The 20,080-nt window shown below is 40.2% G+C and overlaps 1 protein-coding gene across 8 annotated transcripts in view; it reads right to left on the reverse strand.

The window, feature by feature from the left end:
• LOC144688879 (transcription factor 4-like) overlaps positions 1-20,080 on the reverse strand; it is a 124,752-nt gene that overhangs the window by 54,114 nt on the left and 50,558 nt on the right. For all 8 annotated transcript variants that reach the window (XM_078555887.1, XM_078555884.1, XM_078555885.1 and 5 more), the window contains 3 exons: positions 6,851-6,918; positions 4,647-4,782; positions 4,104-4,153 (listed from right to left, as the gene is read on the reverse strand). In XM_078555887.1, coding sequence (XP_078412013.1) covers positions 4,104-4,153; positions 4,647-4,782; positions 6,851-6,918 — 254 coding nt within the window. The remainder of the gene's footprint in view (positions 1-4,103; positions 4,154-4,646; positions 4,783-6,850; positions 6,919-20,080) is intronic.

Below are 20,080 nucleotides of genomic sequence, written 5' to 3' on the forward strand. Positions count from 1 at the left end.
TTCAAACAGCTTTTGCTGCTATCAGCAGCAGCTAAGTTCCCAAGAGTGCACTTGAATAACCACATTTCAGGGTAGCAGGATTTTAATAAACACATACCCACATGCACATCTTCAGAGGCAGCCACCTTTCTCAATACTTCAAGGGGCAAAATTTTGCCCTTGGTTGGCGGGCGGGCCCCACCGGTTCGGCGGTGGGTGGGCAGCCGACCCCCGCCGCCGAAACGGGGCCCGTTGCCATTTTGAGTGGATGGGCCAATTAAGGCCCGTTCAGCGGTCTGCCCGACAGGAAGCGCTATGCGCTTCCTGTGTGGTGGGGGGGCGGGGTGGGGGGAGGAGGAAATCCCCAGCTTTCAAAGTGCACACTCATCCCTGAGGCAAAGTCCTGTCTCAGGGAGTTTACTGACAGACAGGTAAGAGTCAAAAAATAGAGAAATATTAAAATTATTAACATGTCCCCCTCATGTGACAATGTCACACGAGATGGGACATGTTAAGATGAAACACAAAGTTTATTAAATTTTTTAAAAATGGACATGAAACTTCATCCCACCAATGGATGAAGTTTCATGAATAACCTGGAGCCCGCTGGAGCTCCTGGCCTGCCCGCCAGCCTTAAGCTTGGACGGGCAGGGTCTTTAACAAGGTGAATTAGCCTGTCAATGGCCTTAATGGGCCATTGACAGGTCAGCGGGCGGACAGCTGATTTCGCTGTCCGCCCGCCTTCCTGAAGATTTAAATGGACCGGGATGACGTCGGGTGTTCCTCCCGATGTCATTTTCCCCTCGGCGAGTGGGCCCCGCCTCCAAATTGCCAAGGGGAAAATCCTGGTGCAAGAATTCTCCATTATTTTCGCCCCCAACAGCCATCACCAAACTAGTTTTCAGAAGGTATTCCTCAATACATCAACATGAGCTTTTTAACTTTGCAGACAACCACCTTTGTGGCTTGTGACCAAGGTTGCCAACTTTTAGCACTGCAGCCACAACTATCCCGTGTAGGCTAGCCTAAACTTATTTTGCATCCCTTAAGGCCAAAGAATACCGTTCATGCAGTATACCAACAAACTATTCCTGCTTGATTATACTGTAATTATATTTTATCACTTGGTTGTTTAATTCAGAGGAGAGAGAGCAAAAATGCATTGAGGAGGAATGCCTCCGGAAAGAAACATTTAAAAAACAGGCTTGAATGAAGTGGCATGTTTCGTATTCTTAGTGACCCACAAAAATTTTGAACATTATGAAGTTTTGCCTAAACAGTACCTTGCATTTACATAGCACCTTTAACATAGTAAAACGTTCCAAGGTGCTTCTCACAGCAGCATTTTCAAACAAAATGTGACACCGAGCCAACTAAGATATTGGGGGAGATTACTAAAAGTTTGGTCAAAGGAGGTAGGTTTTGAGGAGCATTTTAAAAGGAAGAGAGAGGGGAGAGGAGGTGGAGAGGTTTAGGGAGGGAATTTCAGAGCAGCTAAAGGCACAGCCACCAACACTGGAACTGTTAAAATCAGGGATGCTAAAGAGGCCAGAATTGGAAGAGCACAGGTATCTCGGAGGGTTGCAGGGCTGAGGAGGAGTTTGCAGAGATGGGTGTGGGGGTAAATCAAAACATGAATGAGAATTTTAAAGCTGAAGCATTAATTAACTGAGGGTAAATGTACATCAGCAAGTATAGGGGCGATGGGCGAATGGGATTTGGTGTGAGTTAAGGCACGGACAGCCAAGTTTTGGATGTCCTCAACTTTATGGAGGATGTAAGTTGGGAGGCCAGCCAGGAGAGCAATGAAATGGACAAATCTAAATGTAACAAAGCAGGGCCAGGGAGAAAAATCATGGGAACTGGTGCCTCTTCCGTTTCTGGGCCCACAACCCCACATCCACTTTAACCCTACCCCACCATCCCTAATGCTCGTAAAATCTGCATCAAATGCACTTCAAACAATAATGGCGACAAAACAGGGTAACTTATTTTTCCACACAAAACTTTGCACCAATACTTTATACTCAGAAAAAGCCCTTGCCTTCCCCAACACTCAGGCATTTAATGTAATCACATAAACTCTGAAAAGCTGCCTTTCACTTTAGTTTTAAAAAAAGTGAATAAACCTACAAGTCACTTTTAAAAGGAACAGCCTCTCTGCATTTGCCCCAGATTCTTCCATTAGTGCCAGTGGATGGCACAGGGACTGTCACTGCACCCCGCCTCAGCCTGTGACCTCTGCAGGTGCAGAGGCTGGGAGATGGGGGATTTTAGGATCGGTTCAGCAGCGAACAGGAAGTTTATTGGTGATGTTCCTTAGTAGCTTTTCTATCATTTTCTTCAAGAACCACCCTCCACACCGTCGCCATCTGATCACCCCTGTCCCCATTGCATTATTTGCTTTTTAAAAAAATATATTTATATTTTGTTATTTACCATACACTTACTCTTGATCGTTGCTGGAGCAATTTAAAAGCTGACAAAAGTGTGACAATTCTTAAGCAAGCCCACTGTGCTCATCACAACTGCTCTACAAAGGCTGTGCTCACCCACTGATGGGCCAAGTCAGAGTGAATAAGCTATGAGGAAAGATTAAAGAGGCTTATGCTTTACAGATAGAAAGAAAAGATTAAAGGGAATGCCTCATTGAAGTATATACAATATTAATTACTATAGATAAGGTGCACCCAGATCGTTACTGCGATGCATGCTAAAAACGAAGAATTAGAGGACATAAAATAGAAATTAACTAAAAGCAAATCTAAAGAAAACACGGGTTAAGATTGCAAGTAATAAATGGAACAGTCTACCAAACAGGTTAATATAGGCTAAAAATTAGGGATGGGCAATAAATGCTGGCCTAGCCAGTAATGCCCACACAACCAGTGAAAGAATAAATTAAAAAATGCTGTGGCATTGTTTTAGTTGCCTTCAAGGTTACAGGCTCGAGGGAAAAGCCACGTCATGATAAAATAAAACTATAAAAAGGTAGTTAAGCAAGTACCAGGAGCTTGGCCTGAAGTGGATTTCAGCGCTGAAATAGCTTGATACTGCTTCCAGCTGTTTGGAATTCTGAGTACCTTGAGTCCATTTATTACAATAAGCCAGTGGAAATCTGCGCTGTGCAAAACTTGCAAAGCCAGGGAGGGGAGGAGACTTGGGAGTTGCGTTGTTTCCTCATCCTTAACCTGGGATCTGGTAGACACTGGTATGCTGAATGGACAGTCAACCTCCCAGCTTTCAGTAGCATCTTAGCCTGAACTCCCCACTGCCAACCCAAATAAGAATGCAATTCAGTTAAGGGCCTACCAATAAAAAAAGGACACATTCATTGCTGGTGACCTCATTAAGTGGGAATAGTTGTTGGCTGCTTCTTCTGTCTCACTTGATGCGGTGGCCACTCAAGATACAACCTGAGTGCTGTGGGTGCCTGCCAACAATATGTATCTGACTCTGGATGTAGTAAAGTCAGGGGAACAGGACAATCCTAATATTACAGCATTAAAGCATAGAATTTTAGTACAAAAGGAGCCCAATAGAATCCCTTTTGGCTGAGCAGAGAAATAGTTTACCCAGTTCATTTTGGCCTTCCCTCACCAAATGACTCTCAGGCTCTAACAGCTTTGCTGTGCTCTTTACCATCACCATCACCCCCCGCACCCCCCATTCCAACAAGCATGTGTGCAACCCCCTCTCCCAGGCCTAGAACAAAAGTTCGGGTGAGGATTTAAGCAGCACATAATTTCAGCAGCACATAAGCTGAGGCAGGGATGGGATCGAGTAATGTTACAGAGGTAGAAATAAGTGGTCATAGCAATGGCACAGGTGTGTGGTCAGAAGCTCATCTGCGGCTCAAATGACACCAAGGTTGCAAAAAGTAGATTTCAGCCTTAGACAGTTGTCAATGATAGGAATGGAATTGGTGTCTAGGGAAGACAGTTTGTGACAGGGACTGAAGACAATGGCTTTGGTCTTCCCAATATTTAGCTGGAGAAAATTCCTGCTCACCTGGTACTGGATGTTGGACAAGCAGTCTGACAACTTCTCTTGCTTATGAATTAGCCCAGATACTTTCAGACAGCTATTTTAATAAGAATGTTATAAAGAACCAAAATGCTTACCGAAGATGGGAGGCCAGGAGGCACCTTTCGTACTTTCTTGGGCTGGGATTCTAGGGAGGGATAATATGGATTAACATCCAAAATTATAAAGCTAAGCTAATAAAATTAAACTTACATTTGGAATGGAATGAAAATGAATTATTCTCAATGCCGTGTGCAGAATTAAGATGGACAAGAAATTGAGGGCAAGAGAATGAGAGAGCAAGAAAAAAGTATGTGAGAAAGGAAGAGGGAACAAGACAGAGAAACAGATAGCCATGGAGCATGCATTAGTGGACCCAAAGAGAGAAGAAAAAAACGCAATCAGAAACGAGTGTAATCAGAAACATTCAAAACATTTTTCACTTGCAGCAGCGTAGTGACATACCACAAAACCAGAAAGAATGCTGTTATTACCTTCATAAAAACATCAAATATTTACTCTATTGAGGAACAAAACCAAGGATGGAAGAAAAATTTAAAATGAGAATTACTCAAATGATTAGGTTATAATACCTAGAAAACTGCATACTATAATATGAAGCAATGCTATGTGGATGTTACCTAGATTACTCGTTTCTTGCACTGGTCGCCTTCGAGGATTGCTGGCGTAGGGGTAATACTGTGAGCCCGGTTTGACTCCAGTTGGTGATATTGCTCCCGAATTGGCCATTCCCATTTCAGAGTTCAGAAAACTTCCCTGCATCAGAAAGCAAACGCATTAACGATTAGTGAGAGTACCTTGGTATACTATAGCTTGCTTGGAGCTGAATTTCTTAATATTGTTAGATTGGTGCAAAAATTAATCCTATTTCTCTTATTTTCCAACAAATTTTAAGTTAACACACTGAAATGAACTTGCAAAACCCCACAATTCCATTGAAGTTACATGACAACTTAAGTCAATGCAGTTACCTGTAAAATAAAAAGCCATGTAGATTTTCCACATAGATCTTAATAGTTCAACTGAATGAACTTTGATTGGTGAAACAATATAATTTTATAGTTAATAGGCCACATTGGAATGAGTGCACTTGCTCTTCAAGCTACCTTAAGAGCTGATAAATTAATTGCAGGGTTGGAGTTATTTGCTTCTCAATGACCCGGTGAAATTCCAAGTTGTTAGACTTCGCTACCCATTCAGAAGGCTGATGTTAAATATAAATGTCTAATGCGTTTTCCAAAGGGCAATCTTACGGCATCCTTGTACAATACGATTGATAAATTCTGATAGAAGAGAAACAGTAGGGGAGGGGAGATGGGAAATGGAATTCCGTAAGTTATTAAATGCAGACATGCAAAAAATAAGCCTCTCTTGTCCCATTGTTAACTCAAGTAGTTTTAAATATAATCAAATATTTTATCATAACCAACATTCATGAAAAATAAGTACCCTTTAAAAAGGTTTGGAATTGTACAATTATCTGTCACTTTATAAAAGTAAAATGGCTGACTGTACCAATTATACTTTGATCTATGACTATGAATCAATTTGGCCTTTGAGAATGCTGCATTTTTTCCCCCAGGCTGTTAAAATTCAGTAATCAAATTCTTAGCAATCATATGGGCTACATTTTGTTGGAACATTCATAGTTACAACAAACCGAATGATAATTGTTTCAAAAAAAACCGAGGGTTGTAACAACTAAACGTCATGAAAACAGTGCATCTCAGTTAAACTGGCTGCATGAAAAGCTAAACTGGGCTTTCTTCCGTATGGCATTGAGCCTAATTTAGTTGGAGTAGAAGAAAGTTCATGATGGTCATTTGATGCATAGTGGATTAAAAACATTTCCATTCCCTCTGCAACAACGTTGACATGCAACATTAGAGTGGGCAACAGGCATGTTAGTAAGCAGTTCCGAGAAAAAGTCATCAACCTAAAACATTGACTGTTTCTCTCTCCAGATGCTGCCTGACCCAAGTATTCCCAGCATTTTCAGTTTCTACTTCAGATTTTCAGCACCTGTGGCATTTTGCTTTTGTATTAAATGCAAAAACTTAATCCCAGTTCTTCCTTTAGAATTTCAAATGCACAAGATGTAAGCAAATTACTGCTGTCAAGATTCTGCATGAGATTGGTATCGCAATGAAATCACGCATCAACAATCAATTTAGCAGTTTAGAATGAGAAGTGAAATGACATTTAACGATTCAATGTCCTTCTGCATTCTCAAACCAAATACTTAAACTGGTTTCTGACTACACAGAGCAATGTGGTAAAAAAAAGGCATAAGGACAGATAATTCAACCCATATTTAAGGAGAATCTGGAAGGTATACAGTATGCACTCTTTCAAAGCCAAAACAGACAAGTTGAAAATAGTTCACCATTATCCTTCCCACAATGCTGCCTACAGAGAACGATCCATATAAAATCACTAATCAATGTAAATAAATTACTGTAGTGAAAAACTCATAAGCTACTGACAATTGGACAAGTTAACTGATCAGTGCAAAAAATACCAGCAAATTTACTCTAGTAATTTTAATACAGTATTTCACAACAGTGTGTTATTTTCTTTTTGTAACAATTGCTAATACTTATATTTAACTTCAAAAGACTATCTTACTATTAATTTTGAATATAGTTAGGCCAATTGCTTGTTTACACTCATTTCAAATCTGCTTTAAATTGGTAACATTGTGCTAATTTAAAACATGGTAGATGTGGGGTAGTTGTGGAGAAGAATAAATTACTTCACCTGCAATTGTTATAAAAAAAGAATGTTGGGCTGAAGAGATGATTATACAGATAAGTCCACCTACCTGATTTAAACCTGGCATGGTCGAGTCTCTTCCAAATGGTGGGAAAGGAACTCTCTCAGCATTTTTGACTATTAAAAAAAAAAGTGACACTCAGGTCTCCATTCAGTCATAAAATTCTCCAGTAATAATATTTCCCATTTCTGCACTCATTACACACCAGCAGTGCACATCTGAAAATTGCACATTCAGCCCGCAATCATAGGGGAAAAGCTGTGAAATTTCCACGATGTGAGTCGAGAAGATAGAACAGAAAATCTTTCTTTACATACAGAAGTTGTGCAAATTGAGCGCTCACGGCCTTCATGCCAAACTGAAACCTTATATGCAAAACTCCAAAGTTTCATAATTAACAATTTCAACATGTTCAGTCTTTAGAACTTAGGTTCTCTCAATTTTCTCTAGCAGAAGGTCAAGATCAATTTACATAATTACGTTTTTAGAACCCATATCCAATTTTAATACCAGGTTTCAGAGGATAGAGTCATTAATGTACATGGCTCTCCTGCTGCACGTCAATGCAAAAAAAAAGTGGCAGTACATATCTGGAACTCAGCTGGTTGAGACTTCTCCAGGTAAGCCAGCTCAAAGCACTTGGGCTCGATGGAATCCAATTCCAAAACAGCGTGAAGTCTAGTTTTGAAGTGCTCAAGCAGCCTACTAATCCAACTGGGCATTTTAAAATCTCAAGTAGAGCCTTTAATGTTTTGGGAAAGCGGATGCTCCTGCCTGCACTTGAAAGCATTAAGAAACTGACCCATGGAAGTGAAACTCTTATGTATACATGTACAGAGCTCAGTCCTGGCAGCAAGGATTCAATTCACACCCAGGGAATCATCCAACACTGCACAAACTGTAGTTATTAGTGGTAAATTTGTACTGCAATATAACAGCTAATTGCCACATTGCTGTTACTATATAAAAAAAAAATGTAATCAAGCAGCTAAAACCCCCTTCTGCCTGACAATGTATTTCCGTTCTTCAACGCAAATTGGCACAAGTGAGTTACAAAACCAAAGCTGTTTGCTCCCCCAGCTAAATATAAAGTTAGCTTATATAGGGGGCAAAAACAAAATCAACGAAGGATGGACAGTTATTTCCCTTAAGGAACAAGAATAATCCAAGTGTTAATTATCCATAGAATTTAAGCATTGCATAAGAAGTGCTTCTGGTTTCATCTAGCAATAGCAGTTAAATGGATCAAAATTTATTACAAATAATATTATATTAGCCACTGCATTATGTTTATGAAAATTTGCATAATTCCTCTGAGCACAGTTTCTGAAATGCATTTTGTTTGGCTGGAATCTGAAAACTAGCAACCAAGGGAAACTAGAGAGCTAAATGCTCCCAGATCATGATCAATAGCCCCTATAATTCCATTTTGATTAACTAAATTTAGCCCCTTATAACCAAGCATTAAAGACACTAATGTGTATTAATTCCTGCAAACACTTTCACTGCCACCCTTGCTCTCAGTTCAGTTGATAGAGCTCTTGCCTTTGGGTCTGAAGGTGCATTCAAGTCCCATTTAGGGCTTGAATACTTAATCTATGTCAATATTTTGTGCACAAAATATATATATACACACAAAAACATCTCACATCTAAAAATAGCACTGTTTCATAAATAATTTGGGCTATCAGGGGGTTGTGACAAGATGTAAATCCAAAGTTTTATTTTGAGCAGTTATTAGAAGATGGAACTACAGCAGGTTGCAGCACCAATTACTGAGACAGTGGGGGGCAAGACAACTTCAAATAAACTACTGAGCATCCAATCTCAGAATTTTCAAGGTGCTAGTGAGCTGCTGAGCTAGAATTTGACCACTTTTAATGGTGGGCAACAGTGTGGCAGAAGGAGGCCATCTACTGGTGACAGCCAGCCCATGAAAAAATAAAAGGGACTCCACTCCATCACCTTCTGTACTATTCACACACCTTCCCAGGAGATGACAACTACAGACAAGCATGCAAGGTGAAATGCTGTGGATTCTGGCAATCCAAAATAAAAATCATAACAAGATGGAAACAGTCACTCATAAGGAAACATACAACCTCCACAGGTAAAAGCAGCCACACCCAATTAAAATGAGTCAAAGAAAAAGTAGACAATTCAGAGGAAGCAATTTTTATGACATCAGATCAGCTGTCACAACTTTAAGCTTTGTCAAAGCACTAACGAATGGAGTGGTGTAATTACTAGTTCATTTCGCAATAGCTTCACTAACATGTTAGTGCAAACATTGTAATTAAAAAAAGACGAAATGTTTATGTAGGAATAGTGGAACAAACTGGTTTGCTGAAATAAAAAACACCCCTTTCACTTATTACAGTTTTCAATCCAATACAAGTAATTATAATTCTCTTCAAAAGTGAATGCAACAATACAAAGATTACCTAACTGGGTAGCAACATTATTATTGAAGATCTTGAAACACAGTGTCGCTTTAAAGTTTAATGTTAAAGTTTTAGCAAGAGAGGGGAGAGGGAACATGGATTAAACTTCTACTTGGCTGGGTTTCAAAATATAGTTCCAAAAGATTCCTTCTTAATCCTAAATTCCTTCAAATTAAATGTCCTCCGGTCCTGCACTTATAAACCAAGTGAAATCATTGTTAATTCTGAAGATGCAGACGTCATTAGCAAGGCCAACATTGGGTTGTGCACTCATTATTGCTCAGAAGTGTTTATATACAACTGAGTGCCTTCAGAGCGCAGTTAAGAGTCAACCGCATGGAATTTGGCTAGACTGGGTAAAGGTTGCATGTATCCTTTCTTAAAAGCCAGTGGGGATTTTACAACAATTCAACAGCTTTTGGATCACTCTTACGAATGGTAGTTTTTTTTTAAATAAAGAGAATACAATTTCTCAAACTGCTATGGTGGCATTTTAACTCTGTTTTGCTGAATTATTAGCCCAGCTGTGTGGATTATTAATTTAGTAACATAATCACTAGGATATTACATCCAAATTTTGATATATTCTCAATATTTAAGATGGGGATCATGTTTTCTTATTGATTTTTCTCTAAACAAGTGCAGAAAGTCTTGCCTCAACCTATCAATCTCCAAACACATCTACAAGAGAGTTGAAACTTCTTTTACGGTTTCTTAAAAAAGCTTGTTTAAGCTAAAATCAAGGTGTACAGCTCATTTCAGTTTGAAACAAAACGTATACCCTTTTTCTGAGGTGGAATTACAAAAGAGTTTGCTACACTGGGTAATTAATACCAAGACACAAGGAATATTGCATTTTCATTGCACTTGATTTAAATCAACTTCAGTTTTGAGATCTGATCCGGATTTTAATAAAAAAAAATAGTAACAAAGGCAGTTGTTTTCTTGGATGTGTTTTGCAGATTTAACAGTTGTTTTCTATCTTCATTCACTTTTTTTTTTAAAACTGTGAAGTTGAATGATTGGTTATTATAGTGAAGAAATAACACACTAGCAAAGTAAATTAAAAATAAAAGATATGCATTCCTAGGCTATAATAGACAATTGGACATCAAAGATATGAGCTTCCTACAGCAATTTCTTTCTTGGTATATTTAGTTTATCTCTTTCTCTCCTTCTCACTCCAGTGGGTGTGTCCCTGAATAAAGATTAGCTGTCGCTTCTGCACCACATGATTAGACCCGAATTAACACAAGGAACCATTTCATTGGGTATCACAGGAGGAACTATGACTTCCATATGAACCTATTTAGAACACTTGGACTGGGTATTCATTTATATGTAAATCAAAAGATATGTATCTCAGATTTCAACATTTTTAAGCAAACACACTACTCGCTAAATACTCCAGACACAAAATATAGAACTTGCAGGCCCCAGAGAATGAATGTAGATGATTGTAGACTTTTGCCTTTTTGTGACCCTTTCCAGTTGAGAGTTTACCACAATTTATACCCATGACAATAATTCCCAGCTACAGATCAGTTTAGTCCCCACTGAATTTCTGATTTGTTTTTCCTATGCTCTAGTTCACATTTTCAACGTTGCATCAAAGCACACCAAAGCAACTTGGTCACAAATGACAGATAATGCTCAAAGTTTAAAACGAAACATAAATAAAAAAAACTGCATTACTTCCAGCTCGCATTTAAACAAAATTCTCTAACAAGCTAGTTAAAAGGCCTCATACAAAGCCACAAGGTATGATGGTCCCTAATCAGTCAAAACCATGACTGCCCCTTTTGTGAATAGTTTTTAAGCATTTATTATTTATTAACCTTCAGTTCTCCATCAAACATATGTAAGACAACTTGTACAGGTAGGGAAACCCATAAAAAGATCTTATGACGGGCTTAAATTTCCAAATGATTTTAACAGTTATGTTAAAAGCAACAATATTTATAATTCAGTTTAACTAATATACCATGATTTAAGGCTACAATAGCAGTTTTAAAATTTGAAGCAATAAGCCTATTTAAACAAGGATTCTAAAAAACATGATATTGTAAGGAAATTAATCAAACAGTAAATTTATTCCACATTTTGACAAGATGCAAAATTATTCCAGGGATCTCCCTGACCTCCATCTACAGAGAATATCCTACACATTAGAAAAACCCACAAAAGAAATAGAAAAATCCTTACGCATGTGCAGTAATGCTATACCTCCCAGTAAACAATACCACATGCTTAGATACTTCAAATAATTCTCATCGAAATATCAATATTATTTCCAATCCGTTCCTGTCCTTGGGAATGAAACCCAGTTCCTACAGCTCTATCCCCAACAAGGGCACAAGTTAAAGAAGCACCTTCTTTTTCAGCTTGTGGTGAAAGCTGAATGTGTCAGGTTAGAAGACGTACTACGCTCTGGATGGATTCTCTGGCTTAGCCACTTGTGAGGATCAACTAAAGCACAACTAGCCCAAAGATTGTAGCTTTGGGGTGAAGAGAAGCATGTAGAGCAAATGGTAGGAGTATAGAGCTGGTTCAAGCATGTACGGCAGTGTAATATTTCTTGCCGGTCACAGCACGCACAGGTTATGATTAAGTGCTACTACCCCATTCCTCAAGATGCAAAGTACATGCATTACTGCCTGGAGTGTTTAAGTGTCTGTAAACTCTACTTGTAGGATAACAGGTAGTTCTTTGAAGGAGTCAGATGTGCTGTGGATAAAGAGGAGCAAGTGGATGTACTGTACTTAGATTTCCAGAAGGCATTTGATAAAGTGTCACATCAAAGGTTATTGCAGAAAATAAAAGCTGTGTAGGGGGTATCATAGTAGCATGGATAGAAGGTTGGGTGGCTAACTGGAAACAGAGGGTTAGCATAAATGGGTCATTTTCTGGTTGGCAGGATGTGATGAGTGGTGTGTTATAGGGATCAGTGCTGGGGCCTCAGCTTTTTACAATTTATATAAATGACTTGGGTGAAGAGATCAAAGGAATGGTTGCTAAATTTGCTGATGACACAAAGATAGGTAGGAAAGTAAATTGTGAAAGGGACATAAGGAGGCTACAAAGTGACACGGATAGGTTACATGAGTGGGCAAAGACCTGGCAAATGGAGTATAATGTGGGCAAATGTGAAATCGTTCATTTTAGCAGGAAGAATCAAAAAGAATGGTGACAGATTGATGAGCTGAGATTAAGAGGGATCTGGGTGCCCTAGTGCATGAATCAAAAAAGATTAGTATGCAGGTACAGCAAGTAATTAAAAAAGCCAATAGAATGCTATCATTTGTTGTGAGGGGAACTGATTGTAAAAGAAGGGAGGTTATGCTTCAGTTACACTGGGCATGGTGAGTTCATATCTGGAGTACTGCATACAGTACTGGTCTCCTTATTTCAAGGAAGATGTAAATGCGTTAGCAGTTCAGAGAAGGTTTGCTAGACTAATACCAGGAATGGGCGGGTTGTCTTATGAGGAAAGGTTGGAAAGGTTAGGCTTGTATCCATTGGAATTTAGAAGAGTAAGAGGTGACTTGATTGAAACATATAAGATCCTGAGGGGTCTTGACAGGATGGATGTGGAGAGGACACTTCCTCTTGTGAGAGAATCTCGAACTAGGGGGTCACTGTTTAAAAATAAGGGGTTGCTTATTTAAGACAGAGATGAGGAGAATTTTTTTCCTCAGAGGGTTGAGAGTCTTTGGAACTCTCTTCCTCAAAAGGTGGTGGAAGCAGAGTTTTTGAATATTTTTAAGGCAGAGCTAGATAGATTCTTGATTAACAAGGGAGTGAAAGGTTATCGGGGGTAGGCAGGAATGTGGGGTTGATGTTACGTCCAGATCAGCCATGATCTTACTGAATGGCAGAGCAGGCTCAAATCAGGAGTGTGATGAAATATTCTGCACTTGCCTGGATGAGTGCAGATCCAGCAACACTTGAGAAGCTTGACGGCATCCAGGACGCAGCAGCCCCCTTGACTGGCACTCTATCCACAACCTGCAACATTCACTCCCTCCAAAGTATACTGACAGCAGTATTTATCATGTACAAGATGCACTGCAGCAACAGATTGGCAAATTAACTAGTGGAATGCCACACGGATCAGTGCTGGGTCTTCAACTATTTACAGTCTAAATCAATTACTTGGATGAAGGGACTGAATGTATGGTAGCTAAGTTTGCCAATGACACCAAGATAGGGAGGAAAGTAAGTTGTCAGGAAGAGGTAGAGAGTCTGCAAAGGGATATAGATGGGTTAAGTGAGTGGACAAAAATATGGCAATGAAGTATAACACGGGTAAATGTGAACTTGTTTGCTTTGGTAGGAAGAATAGAAAAGCAGTAAACAATTTAAATGGTGAAAGATTGCAGAACTCGGTGGTACAAAGGGATCTAGGTGTCCTGCTGCATGAATCACATGAAGTTATTATGCAGATACAGCAAGTGGAAATGGAATGTTGATGTTTATTACAAGAGGAATGGAACATAAAAGTAGGGGAGTTTTAACTGCAGCCCTACAAGGCTTTGGTGAGACCACATCTGGAGTACTGTGTGCAGTTTTAGTCTCCTTATTTAAAAATCTAGCTTTAGAAGCAGTTCAGAGAAGGTTCACTGGACTCATCCCTGGGATGAAGGGGGTGTCTTATGAAGAACGGTTGAACAAGTTAGGCTTATACCCACTGGAGTTTAGATGAGTGAGAGGTGATCTTATTGAAACACAAAATCCTGAGGGAACTTGATAGGGTGGACACCCGACGGGCGTATCCTCTTGTGGGAAGACTAAAATTAGAGGATGTAGTTTAAAGCCAGATGAGGAAAACATTTTCTCCCAAAGGGTCATTGGTGCATGGAATTCTCTTTGTCAGAAAGTAGTGGAAGCTGGCTCATTGAGTTTATTCAAGGCAGAGTTGGACAGATTTTTATTAGGCAAAGGTTATGGGAACGGACAGGAAAGTTGAGCTAAGACCACAATCCAGTCAGCCATGATTGTATTGAATGATGGAACAGGCTCAAAGGGCCTATTGGTTTTCTCCTGCTCCTATGTTCCTAACTCATAAAGGCTCCTTTGGCAGCATCCCTGACCTGTGATCTAGAAGGACAAGGGCAGCAGATGCATGGAAACACCATCATCTGCAAGCACCCCTCCAAGTCGCACACCATCCTGACTTGGAAATAAAGCGCCATTCCTTCACTGGGTCAAAATCCTGGAATTCCCTTCCTAACATGCCCTGCAGTGGTTCAAGAAGGTGGCTCACCACCACCTTCTCAAGGGCAACTACAGATGGGCAACAAATTCTGGCCTAGCCAGCGACACCGACATCCTGTGAAAGAATAAAAAAAAAATTGAACTGCAGGTTGCAAAATAAGATGAGAGCTAATGGATACCACATCTTAGAGTGGATCAGTCGTGCACAGTTATTTGTTTGATCAATGGCACCACGAGCTTGTTTCAAAGTTTCAGGTATCAAATAACTGGTCTTGAGTAGTCAATCCGTGTGTGGTGTTAATGTATCAGACACACAAATTGACTTAGCTATCCATTGACCGATCTGGTTGGAAGACATCAAGGTGTCCTAAGCCTTGGCTCCTCTGTCAAAATGTCCATTATTCTAGGTTCACCCTCATTGGCTTCTTTTATCCACTGACAACCCATCTCCCGACCCCTCCAGCTAGCTTCAAGCAACAAATTTAAAGTAATCATGAACAACTTTGAAATGAAGACTGGGACTGTTACTCAGCTGCTTCTGCTACTTTCCTCCCTTCTCTTTGTCCACCTACCAAGCCAGGTATCCCCCCAAATATCTTCTGTGTGCCAGGACCTAGCCCTGAACTCCAGGAAACTTGTGTTTGGCTTCCTCAATCTCATTACCAAACTGATTACCAACTTCCATTGTTGGCCCATATGCTAAAATAAATGGTTCCCTCCATTTTAAAATAAGCACCATCACCACCCCACCATTTAATCCTCCTCTTACAACTGCCAAACTATCTTTAAATTCCCTTTCTCTCCAGTTTTTAAATGGGATCTGGTAAAAAAAACACTAGTTGAATCTCTCCAGTCAGATTTCCACTCCTCCCATATATTGCAAGTTTGGTTAGGGCTGTTTCAAATATGTTTTGTAATGGTGACTGTGGTGCATTAATAGTCTGCATCTTTCTTGACCTCAGTGCAGACTTTTGACAAAGACAACCTCTCCATCCTCTTCCAACATTTGTTGCCCATTGGTATAGACTTGCTTATTCCTTATATATCCAATTATAGCCAGAGAAACTCCCCACTCTTTTTCCCAAACCCCACCTTCATGCTGGGCATTTCTCAAAATTTCACCCAGACCCTCCTTTTTCTCTCCCACATTCTGACTCTTGACACCCTCATTCACAGACAAAAAAAACCACATGTATGCCAGTGACACCCGCCTCTGCCTCTTGACCCCCTACTGACTTTCTAGGATTGACTCATAGCTGAGTCACAATTTCCTCCTGCTAAACATTAAGACCAAAGAAATAGTCTCACCAGCCCCTCTTTCCACCCCTCCGGCCCCACCACCACCACCATCAATTCGACTGTTTCAAAACAATAGCATCCTGTTCTGCTGATGTCATCTCCATCACAAAGGATGTCTACTTCTACATGTAATGCTGTTTTTACCCTTGCTACCTCAGCTCTTTTGTAACTGAAACTCTCAGCTATACGTTTTCAGCCTGGAGATGACAACCATTCCAATACTCTCTTGGCCTGCCTTTCATCTTTAACCCTATGTAAACATCAGTCCATCCATACCTTTGCTGCCTTTATCCTATCCTGCACTCTGCCAGCTGCCTTCCTCCTCCTCATCTGAATCTAGTCACTTGTTGGGCTTTTTTAAAAAACTTAGCAGTTAACGTGACAGCAAGCCATTTTATGTACTACGTTCAACAGTTGACCAACAAGAGGAGCTAGCCAATTATGTTTCAGTGATAACTATTCGGTTATCAAGAGAACAAGAAAGTTCCCGAGGATACAGAGACCAGAGAGACACATCCTCTTCAAATATACTTGGTGTGCAAACCAAGCATCTTTAAATCTCTGAAAAAGATGTCAAGATACTGAGGTGGCTGCTTCACATCAGAGTCCTCTGACTACCTCGGATCCCTAACTGATTTAAACTAACTCGTGACCCGACTGCAGGCAACCACACACAAACCTATAACTTGTAGTTCCAAGCTCGAGTGCTGTCTGCAAAGGGTTTGCAAAGAATCATACCAGTGTGACTCATTAATGAGCCTTGCAAATGATATTGCTATCAACCAGCGTTTAAAAAGATTTCAGTCATATTGTCTGAATTGAATAGAATGACCAGAACCATTGCCACTAACTAATCTGAGATTGCAGGAAATTACTACTTGTGCAGTCAGCTATCAGAAAAATGCTGGAAATTGAAATAAAAGCAAAGTGCTGCAAATGTACAGTAGATTGGTCAGCATCCTCTTAGATACATTAGCAGTTTATGACATTTTGAGTGTATATTCTTCATCAGAGCTGAAGACTGCAAGGTTGATTGCCATTTTAAATCAAGTGGGGATTGATAGAAAAAGAAAAGTACTCAGCAGATGCATGAACCATACAACAGCAACTTGCATTTATATAACACCTATACTATAATAAAATGCCCCAAGGCACTTCCTGGGAGCATTATAAAGCAAGCATTTAACACTGAAACAAAAACAGAATTACCTGGAAAAACTCAGCAGGTCTGGCAGCATCGGTGGAGAAGAAAAGAGTTGACGTTTCGAGTCCAATGACCCTTCAACAGAACTGATCGTTCTGTTGAAGGGTCATTGGACTCGAAACGTCAACTCTTTTCTTCTCCACCGATGCTGCCAGACCTGCTGAGTTTTTCCAGGTAATTCTGTTTTTGTTTTGGATTTCCAGCATCCGCAGTAGTTTTTTGTTTTGATCTCTGCATTTAACACTAAGCCACATAAGGAGATATAAGGGCAGATGACTAAAAACTTGATCAAAGAGAGGTTTTAAAGAGTGTCTTAAAGGTTGATGGGGAGGCAGAAGGGTTTAGGAAAGGAATTTGAGTTCTGGGCCTCAGCAGCTGAAGCTACAGCCACCAATGCTGGAGTGATTAAAATTGGGGATGTTCAAGAGGCCAGAGTTGGAGAACAGATAGAGGCAAATTAATAGATATATGATCTGTAGATTGAATGATGCAAAAGATTGAGGAGGTGATTGAGAATTGTAAAAAGTACAGAAAATGTGCAAATGGTGGCGAATGAGCACAAATTTAAAAAAGTAAAATATGGAGAAGTAGAGGAAGGGGAAAGAAGACATACTACAAATGCAGTGAATCTAAAATCAAAATAGGAAAGCATGACAGATCCACAAATTGTGAAAGTGGTGGGCTAAATAGGTCACACCAGTAGCCCAAACTCAGCTAATGCTGTGCTCTGACAAAGTATCAATTAGCCCAATCGCGTTCTGTTTGATATATCTATTGCGTTTTCTATTCCCTGTACAAAGGGTACTCAACCAAAATGTATTTTGTTTTTGAAGATGTTAACTGCTCTGTGTTTTCAACATTGTGTGCTTGTCCTTCCTATCGGGGATATTGCTTTAGACAGAACAGGACTAAAACTCTGCATCGGACATATTAGCATATTTAACTACATACATATGGACATACAAATTAGGAGCAGACTTCCAAAAGGCATTTGATACAGTGCCACACAACAGACTTGCCAGCAAAGTTATGGCTCATGGAGTAAAAGGGGCAGTAGCAAAATGGATGTGAAATTATCTGAGTGACAGGAAACAAAGTAGTGGTCGACGATTATTTTTCAGACTGGGGGAAAGGTTTATAGTGGAGCTCAGTGTTAGACCCATTCTTCCAGATATACATTAATGATCTAGACCTGTGTGTACAGGACACAATTTCAAAGTTTTCAGATGATACAAAACTTGGAAGTATTGTGAACTGTGAGGAGGATAGTGTAGAACTTCAAAAGGACAGAGACAGCTTGGTGGAATGGTCTGATAAGTGGCAGATGAAATTTAATGCATCAAAGTGTGAAGTAATCTGTTTTGAAAGAAGAATGTGGAGACATAATATGAAGTAAAAGGTACAATTCTAAAGGGGGTGCAGGAGCACAGGGACCTGGGTGCATATGTAAATAAATCACTGAAGGCAGCAGGGCCAGAGGGGAGAGCAGTCGAAAAAGCATATGGCATCTTGGGCTTTATCAATAGGGGCATCGAGTACACAAGCAAGGAAGTTATGTTAGACCGGCATAAAAACAGTGGTTCGACCTCAACTGGAGGATTGCTGGGCATCATTTTGGCAGGAAGAATAAAAAGAAAGATTATCTAAATGATGAGAGATTGCAGAGCTCTGAGATTCAAAGGGATCTGGGCGTCCTAGTGCATGGATTACAAAAGGTTAGTATGCAGATAATTAGGAAAGCTAATAGATCATTATTTGTGAGGGGAATTCATTACAAAATTAGAGGGGTTATGCTTCACTTATACACAAGTGAGACCACATCTGGAGTATTGTGTACAGTGCTGGTCTCCTTATTTCAAGGAAGATGTAAATGCATTAGCAGTTCAGAGAAGGTTTACTAGACTAATGCCAGGAATGGGCGGTTTGTCTTATGTGGAAAGGCTGGACAGGTGAGGCTTGCCTCCACTGGAATTTAGAAGAGTAAGAGGCGACTTAATTGAAACCTTTAAGATCCTGAGGGGTCTTGACAGGGTAGATGTGGAGAGGATGTTTCCTCGTGTGGGAGAATTTAGAACTAGGGGGTCACTGTTTAAAAATAAAGGGGTCGTTCATTTGAGACAAAGATGAGGAGAAATTTTTTTTTATCAGGAGGGTCGAGTGTCTTTGGAACGCTCTTCCTCAAAAGGTGGTGAAAGCAGAGTCTTTGAATATTTTTAAGGCAGAGCTAGATAGATTCTTGATTAACAAGGGGGTGAAAGGTTATTGGAGGAAGGCAGGAATGCGGGGTTGAGGTTATGTTCAGGTCAGCCATGATCTTATTCGAGGGGCTGAGTGGCCTACTCCTGCTACTAATTCATATCATAGAGAGAAAAATTGTTCCCATTGGAGGAAGGATTGAGAACCAGGGATCACAGGTTTAAGGAATGTGGCAAAAGGAGCAATGGCAATATGAGGAAAAACTTTTTCATGTGAGCGGTTAGGATCTGGAATGCGCTGAGTGCGGTGGAGGCAAGTTAAATCTAGACATTCAAGAGGAAATTGGATTATTTGAAAAGGAAATTTGATGCTGGGCTACAGGGAGAAGGTAGGGGAGTGGCACCAGTTGAACTGCTCCTTCAAAGAGCCAGCACAGACAATGACCAAATGGCCTTCTTCTACATTGTAACCATTCTAATGATTCTATTCTATGAAACTGCTGATGCGTAAAAGTAAAAGCTTTCTGAAAACCAGTGTCGAATGCATTTCTCTAATCCACCATGTCACCAATGCTCTTAACATCTAAAGAACAGGTGCACTTGGTGTGGAAAAATAAGAGATATGATTAAATCCCCACTCATGGCACAATATCCTTGGCTCAGCAGAACTTAAGCTTTACTACAGTACCTGCCAACACTTGGAAAGCAAACCTGGCCATGCAAATATGGAACATTTTTAGTGAGCGACAGTAATTTCCCTGATGTCTTTGTGGGTAAATCTATTGCTCTGTGTGGCAGCCACATAGGTCAGGCGGATCCTGGAGGGTCTTGCGTCTGTGTTGAGTGTAGTCAGAGGCAATTGGGATCCTATAGTCAACCTTAGCAGTTTGGACAAAGGAAGAGCCCCACTCCTGGTAGC

Source organism: Cetorhinus maximus, chromosome 13 (assembly GCF_964194155.1).
Source record: "Cetorhinus maximus chromosome 13, sCetMax3.hap1.1, whole genome shotgun sequence".
Taxonomy (NCBI): Eukaryota; Metazoa; Chordata; class Chondrichthyes; order Lamniformes; family Cetorhinidae; genus Cetorhinus; species Cetorhinus maximus.